Raw genomic sequence first — 8,464 nt, forward strand, 5'->3', positions numbered from 1 at the left:
CAAATATTCCAAAACATGCAACCTGTTTCCAACAAGGCACTAAAGTAATACTGCAAAAAATGTGGCAAAGAAATGAATACAAAGTGTTATGTTTGGGGCAAATACAACACATTACTGAGTACCACTCTCCATATTTTCAAGCATAGTGGTGGCTGCATCATGTTATGGGTATGCTTGTAATCGTTAAGATTTTTCAGGATAAAAAATAAACAGAATGGAGCTAAGCACATGCAAAATCCTAGAGGAAATCCATTTTCAGTCTGCTTTCCACCAGACACTGGGAGATTAATTCACCTTTCAGCAGGACAATAACCTTAAACACAAGGCCAAATATACACTGGAGTTGCTTACCAAGATGACATTGAATGTTCCTCAGTGGCCTAGTTACAATTTGGACTTAAATCGGCTTGAAAGTATATGGCAATATTTAAAAAATTGCTGTCTAGCAATAATCAACAAACAACTTGACAGAGCTTGAAGAATGTAAAAATAATAATGGGCAAATATTGTACGATCCAGGTTTGCAAAGCTCTTAGAGACCTTCCCAGAAAGACTCATAGCTGTAATCACTGCCAAATGTGATTCTAACATGTATTGACTCAGGGGTGTGAATACTTATGTAAATGAGTTATTTCTGTATTTCATTTTCAATACATTTTCTAACATTTCTAAAAAAAAAAAAAAAAGCACTTTATCATTATGGGATATTGTGTGTAGATTGAGATGTTTTATTTATTTAATCAATTCAGGCTGTAACACAACAATGTGGAATAAGTCAAGGGGTATGAATACTTTCTAAAGGCACTGTATTTATCCAGTTCATCAGCAGCATTATTAACTGATTTTAAGATGCTCTGGATAAGAAAGAGTGTCTGCTAAATTACTAAAATGTAATTATTATATAAGCATATTATTGAAATGTATCAACAATTATTCTGGCTACTACTTGATAAATAGCAGCCCTGTCCACTCTGCAGGCACATTAAACAAGGCTGTTTATTTTTAGGCCTATATGTGCAGTGATGGCTTTTTAGGTTATTCACTGCCATTTCAAATTACATTTGTCAGTATATTTCTGGGGCCTGTGGGCGATTTCAGAATCTGATTGTGGATCAGCGGTAACTGTCTGATTAATGATGAGGATGATGAACGCATTTCCGCGAACCCTGAACTGTTTCTACTGAAGACCCGTCAGAGGGACTTTAACACAGCCCTTCTGAACCGTCACAGACCTCTCTGTAAATATTTAAATTATGTCAGTGATAGTATCTCGCCCTTTAAAAGTTTTCCATTTTTATAAACTAATGGGGACTAACATGCACCTGTAGAAGAAATGGGTCTAACTGGACTTGACCTTGTAGCCCGGACCTATAGACTTAGGCATAGCTGTGGGAAGTAGAGGTGGTGCAGCACCCCCTGAGAAATCTGAATACAAAATTAAATAACTGTTTTTGGAGAAAAAAAATGTTTTTCACAAAAGTAGTGCACTTGTCCATTACTAGTATTAGCAGACTGATATAGAAGGCTGTAGCGCAGGCGGCAACGTGTTTTCAGCATATCTGCTTTGGCAAAAAAGGTAGTTGTATAATTAAGAACAGTGTCTTGCAGGATTCCCACGGGGGGCCAGTATGAAAATGTATGCACTCACTAACTGTAAGTCGCTCTGGATAAGAGCAATTCTAGGGTTGTGGGTTGTATCCACTCTACTGTAAATTGCTCTGAATAATAGCCTCTACTAAAATGGAAAAGGAATTAATATACTATTTCAATTTTCACGTAGAAATAAGTTGCATTTGCAAAGTAAGAAACTGGAAAACATATATCAAGCAAGTACTTTTATATTCCACAAGTATTATCCTATTAACTGTACAGATTATTATCAGACTCAAGTTACATATACTGGTAAACACTCGAATACATTTACTAGTCCTGGATTAGCAGACCGATCTAGACTTCTTCAGACCGATCTAGACTTCTTCAGACCGATCTAGACTTCTTCAGACCGATCTAGACTTCTTCAGACCGATCTAGACTTCACCGATCTAGACTTCTTCAGCGCGACAATTTTTTTACTATTTTCTCCCACGTCGGCAGCACCCCCACCTCCAAACTACTTCCCGTGGCTATGTACTTAGGCTATAAACAAATACCGTCTAAGGCCCTATACCAGATATTTGTCTTATTTAGTCAATATTGCGTGACATGCTCCAAGCATGTTTTATGGAGAGGTCGGCTGGTCGTAAAAAAATAAAAAAAAGTTAACTTTTACAACCTTTAGTTTCCGGTTATAGCAGATTGACGGTCTCTAATAGCCACTTGAAGGGTTTAACCTGACGTTAAACATACATGAACCGCTGCACGGATAGCGGGTGAGATTGTTTGACATGGATTACTTGTAATGTGTGCTGGCTATAGACAAAGGCAATTACTATAGGCTACAGTGATGGACGATTTTCCTAATATTAAAACACACTGACATATTGTATCTGACATATGCTAGGATAGGCCTGGTGTTTGCTCAATATGTAGAATAGTGAGTAGTAAAACTGAAGAAAAAATACTGGAGATTTTCTTTTACAACGGTTGTAAAGATAATCATAATTTATTTAAATGCATAGAATATTGTTGTGTGATCTTGAACATATTATTTCCTCATCGATTTGACAATTGTTGTCGAGGCCTATCATAACGATTTTAATGTATCTATGAATAATAATATAAATAATAATAATAATAATAATAATAATAATACAATTAGGCTAATCCATGTTTTATGAAGCATAATAGTAACGAATGTATTATAAATAAATAATACATTTAGCCTTTGAAATAGTTCATGGTCGATAGAATTCGTATTGATAGGCTATAGTTTTATGAAAGCACTAGGCCAAAAATTATAATTGGTCGATAGGCTACATTTCATATTTAGAAATAATGTATAAGCAATTGAAGATGATATAAATAAATCAGGCGATATCGAATTGGATCCCATTCTAGTTGTTTGTTCATATTAATTCATACTTTTTTCCCACTCAGAATATGTCCTGTAGTCTGCCCACGTGAAGTAGCCTATCAAATTCATGCAGGAAAGGTATAATTTACATCAAAGAAAAGCTTTATTTACAAATAATACGTGTATTATTAAGTACCTTCAAATATAATTTCCATACAGTACATTTGTGATCTCAAAGAAAACGGAAAATCGTTATAGTGAGGGAAAGATGTCCACTGACAAATTGTATACATATTTTTTCTTCCCACTGAAGTAGTAACCTACATCTCCTATACAGCTTTACAATTAACTCCCTATTCCATCTCAGAAACTAGTAATGAAAATAAAATGAACTTGGTTTATGCATACATCAAGAGTTTGCCAGTCGAAGTACAGTAAATGGAATAGAACGCTGCAGCCCGTCTGGTGTTCAACCTTCCAAGTTCTCTCATGTCACCCCGCTCCTCCGCACTACGTTCATCCACCACTGGCCTGCTAGCCCCCCTACCTCTACGGAAGCACAGTTCCCGCTCAGCCCAGTCAAATCTACTCGCTGCTCTGGCAAGGGTGGAACAAGCTCCCCCACGACGCCAGGACAGCGGAGTCACTGACCACCTTCCGGAGACACTTGAAACCCTACCTCTTTAAGGAATACCTGGAATAGTATAACAGTAATCCCCCCCCCATTAAATAAATAAAAAGGGTGGTTGTCCCACTGGCTATCCTAAATTGAATGCACCAATTTGTAAGTCGCTCTGGATAAGAGCGTCTGCTAAATTACTTAAATGTAAAAATAACGACAACATAACACTCGAGGCCTATGAGTCCATTGAGTAAAAGCGCATGCAATTTAAAACAATTTGTCTGATGATAATGTTTTATTTCTATCATTCGTTCACCACGCTCTGATCCCATGTAAAGAAGGCACTCCATTGCCGGACGGAAACGTGTTTTGAACGTTATTTAACTCCCCAACGCCGAAGTTCATGTAATTCCCGTTGTTTGGTGAGGGCTGGATAGACTGCACCGTAGTTGTGGGATAGTTACACGCATAGTTCGTATTACAGCCAGGACTGGGATAATTACTGAACGCTGGATAACTGTTATAAGTGAAATGGTTAAGGCCCGCATTATATGAAGTATTATAGGTCGTCGAGTCTCCAAGGCAGGGCTTCCCGTCTCGGACCAGCACTGGGACTGAGATGCGTCTCGGCGGCGGGATACCGACCATCTCCAGGCTCTGGTCCTGTCGCTGTCTCTTGCACTTGTAGCGGCGGTTCTGGAACCAGATCTTGACCTGTGTTTGGGTCAGTTTGAGCACCGCGGCCAGGTGGTCTCTCTCCGGAGCCGACAGGTACTTCTGCTGCTTGAAGCGACGCTCCAGCTCATACACCTGCGCCTGTGAGAACAGCACGCGCGGCTTCCTGCGCTTCCGGGGTTTGGCGGGTCGATCCGGGTCCTCTGACTTCAGGTCCTCCACCGGCTCGCTCTGAGCGACGTAGGACATGTCTGGTGGAATAGAAATAACATAATAAATTAAGGACATTTTTAATTTAATTCCAGTATGCTAAATTGTATAAAGAACCCATAAAAAGGAATTCAGCCTAAATACTTTTATGCAAGACTTGGTTTAGAATGTCAGACATTTAAGAAATTAGACAAACTTTCTAGGTCTGCCCTACATCCTAGAGTCCAAAAAGTCAAACAGGTTCAGTCGATTATGAAGGTGATTACTATATTTTCTCAATTGTAATCAAACTTCCATGGAACTGTTTGGTATCCTGATGAGAGAATTCAATCTAAAACGTTCTCCTTTATTGTAAAATAGATTAGGCCTCCTTATGACTGTTCTTAGTCCAGAATAAGTGTATAATATAGGAGTAGCATTACTATTACATCACTTGTGAAATGCCTTATATCCTTAGCCTACACATCTTTTAAAAGGCTTTCAGATTGTGTCTGTCTGACGCAAATCTGTTAGTTCCTTGCATAACTATTCAGATTTTCACATGGGTTTACGTAGGGCTATTTCGATAGTAATATCATATAAACTGTTACCTTTTCTGTCTTTCCCCTCAAAGCTGTCAGTCTTGCCATCCTTGATGTCCATTTCTAAGAAAGATTTCCCATAGAAGGTAGATGCGAAGTTGAGGTCAGTATTTCTGTTGGCTTTAGCCACATGGAGCTCCTCTCCAAACAGCGAGCCTCCAGACGATATCTCCCGGAGAGGCTCCTGTTTCAGGCGGGCCAGCATGCAGGAGGAGGTCGGTAAGGCACAGTCCATCCGTGGAGAGATGTCCAGTGAGACCAGGTCCTCAGCACTAGTGTGCTGCTCCAGGTTTAATATATCCTTAACCGAGAAGGGTGTGGACGTGCTGGGGCTGGAAAACATTGCCAAGGAACAGTTAATCTGACATATAAATGGCAACAAACCAATGATACCAAAATCTCCTTTTCTTGGTAATATTTACTGAGCTCAAGTACTCGTTTGTTTAACCGAGGGGGATCTTGACTGAAGTGTGCATCTTGACTATCAACTCGAGTCCCTAACATTTCTTGGCCTCTTTTCTGCGACGCGGGGGGAGAGAGGGGGGAGAAGAGGATGAGGGGGAGGTTAAATCTCTCATGAGACGTTGTTAGGGGGCTTCCTATTGGTGTTCCCAGTTCCGGTGACGTCAAAATAATAGCTAGTAAGGTAACCCTACATGTCCGTGCTGCATCTGAATCCTATTCCATTACGCACAGTCACAAACACGCCTTTTGTCGATGGTTGGAATTTATTATACATTTGTATTAATATTTCCCCATAAAATGTATATTGTTGAAGGCAAAAGGGAATAGAATAAATAATGTGACATGACCATAGGGACCAACATGTGTAGCAGCAAGACCATAGGGACCCACATGTCTCTTCCTCCGGGCATGTTGGTCCCTATGGTCATGCTGCAACACTGGAACCCGAAACCATGTCCGTCTGTCGGGCAGAGATCCTGGTGCCTACCGCTGGCCTAGCCATCAGGACGTGATAACAGACGACAACAAACCAGCACCCTCCAACCCACGCAGCGCAGCCGGGCCAGGAGTGTCACACATGCCATAACATTCTATAGTCATTCCTTATGACACATTCGTGTAGGCCTACTTGCAGCCATCATGTACAGGCTATGTACACAGTACAAATGTCTTATGAAATAAGTAGGGCCTATCATAGGCCTAGTTATTCGATAATTCACGTTATTCTATAAAAAATGCATCCAATAAAATATCTCTAGGCCAAGGTTTTTGGAGAGAATTAGTGTGCGTAAAGATTCCACGACGCGCTGAGAGGACCTCGCGCAGGGTTGGCATCACACCCATTATTAATGCTGGTGGAGACAGCGGTGCGGAGACAGACAGTATTATCGTTTGTTTTATCTCCAGCAGCGTTTAACACAGACCCCGGGAACTAAATGGGTCTCACTGTCTCCGACCCGGCTCGCGGTGTTTATAGTTTTAAAGACTATTTGCGCGCCTCGAAAGCTGATGAATGGTCGCGAGGAGGAGAGCGAGTCAACACTGCCGTGTATCGCGCAGCAATAATTGGTGAAATAAAGTAAACGAACCGAACTCAGACAAGCCTCAGTGCAGCGCATGGAAACCTTTTTTTCTTTCTTCATGACTTATTTTTTCCTCTCAGCGTGTGTAAACAATTAACATTGAGTTGGCTGCAGTCTGTTGTGACGAATCTCAATAAAAGTTTAAAGGCTATACACAATTGGTGACAGACAGACAGGCCTAGGACCTGCAGGCCTATCTGACCGAGTTTGAGTTAATTCCATTTCAGGCCTTAATTAATTTCATAACATGGAATTTCAGTTAAATTGACTTCAATTCTGCAAGCACTCTCTGTGTCAACTGTCCAAATTGAACATGACAGTCCTATTAGGCACTTGGTTCATATCCCTAATGCATTCTCTCTCTCGACGAAAAAATACAAGTCGCTCTGGATAAGAGCGTCTGCTAAATTACTAAATGTTTTTAAAAAAAGTAAAATGTATTTCTCTCTCTCCTTCCCTTCCCGACCCGTCTGTCTTCAGCACATCTCTAGTCAGATAAAGCGATAGATAAGGCCGCTTAAAAACTTCCGCTGGACTAGATAGTTGAGGATATTCTCGGGCGCTGTGCGTGTGTGTTTTATCTAATGAGTCTGTGACTTCCTGTGTGTGTCTACTGTGGGAGAGCGGCGCGAGAGAGACGCCACGCGCATTAGCACCAGGGACTGGAGTCTTTCCGCGGTCCTCGAGACCTGTCAATCATATTGGTGATCTTAAAACCTTTCTAATGGCGCTGACTAATTTCACATTTACATTTTAGTAATTTAGCAGACGCTCTTATCCAGAGCGACTTACTGTTAGTGAGTGCATACATTTGTTCTTCTTCATACGGTTCTGGAATTACCTTGGAAAGATAAACAGGTTTAGTCGTTGATCTGATAAATAATCGGTTTAAATATCGTCGATACTTAGCCTAATGGGAGTCGATATTGTTATGCCGTGTTCAATTATAGCCTATCTTTAGGCCTACTTTACTGTGGGCGTTAATAGTTTCAATTAACCTGCCCTTCAAGTTAAATTAATTAGTGTGTGACTTAGACTACTTTAATTTTTTATTTTGTCACTGATTATGTGACAAGCGTAGACCATTTTTTTTGTCTTGGCATTTAATTTAGATAAATTAAGATAAATCAATTTAGGCCTACAGAATTATTGAAATAGTCATTTGTAAATGTAAAATGCTGTTTGATCAGACAATATTGGCAGGTATGATGCAGTTAAATGTTCGTTCTAAACGAAAAATAATAGATAGCCAATTTGATCATTATGAATTAGGATTTAGGCCTACTACATTTCTATAACCTAATTTACTCAATGCAAAAGATCATTTAGCTAGGTTCAATACATTTCTTCGTCAATCATCTGAGAATGTTGCCTATAGGCCCTTATAGCCTACCAAAATACAAATGTATTATATTTGAATTGTTAATAATTAAGATTAAATCATCCATACGAAGTTGACCTATTTAGGTTGTTTACAAACACTTATGGATTTGTTATGTAAATGACAAACACAACGAGTTATTGTTTGGTAGACCTAGAGCCAACGTGAAGTTATGTGTAGGCTAGACCTAAATAAAGTGGGAAAACATCATAATGAACAACTAACACATTACCTTATCATAAATATACGTTGTGTAATTATAAAATACATTCATAATACATTTGATTAAAATATGAACACGATTTAAAAATCAGAGCCCTCAATCATAATGGTTTAATCTTGTCTGGTTTTATTCTCCCAACACAGTTGGAACAAATTCCCCTCAAGTCTTTTTTTCACTCCCAACACCTGTTTGAGGTTGAAGAGTTCATCTGTTCCCCTTCATATAACTCTGTTCCCCTTCATATAACTCTGTTCCCCTTCATATAACTCTAT

The 8,464-nt window shown here is 39.6% G+C and overlaps 1 protein-coding gene across 1 annotated transcript; it reads right to left on the reverse strand.

Moving 5' to 3' along the window:
- Nucleotides 1–3,713: 3,713 nt before the first annotated feature.
- On the reverse strand, nt 3,714–5,559 carry nkx2.5 (NK2 homeobox 5). Its single transcript, XM_041856632.2, has 2 exons — nt 5,051–5,559; nt 3,714–4,501 (listed from the first exon to the last, which is right to left on the reverse strand). The coding sequence occupies exons 1-2, from the start codon at nt 5,382–5,384 to the stop codon at nt 3,888–3,890; spliced, it is 948 nt and encodes a 315-aa protein (XP_041712566.1). The 5' UTR covers nt 5,385–5,559; the 3' UTR covers nt 3,714–3,887.
- Between the last annotated feature and the right edge of the window lie 2,905 nt (nt 5,560–8,464).

Source organism: Coregonus clupeaformis, chromosome 3 (assembly GCF_020615455.1).
Source record: "Coregonus clupeaformis isolate EN_2021a chromosome 3, ASM2061545v1, whole genome shotgun sequence".
Taxonomy (NCBI): domain Eukaryota; kingdom Metazoa; phylum Chordata; class Actinopteri; order Salmoniformes; family Salmonidae; genus Coregonus; species Coregonus clupeaformis.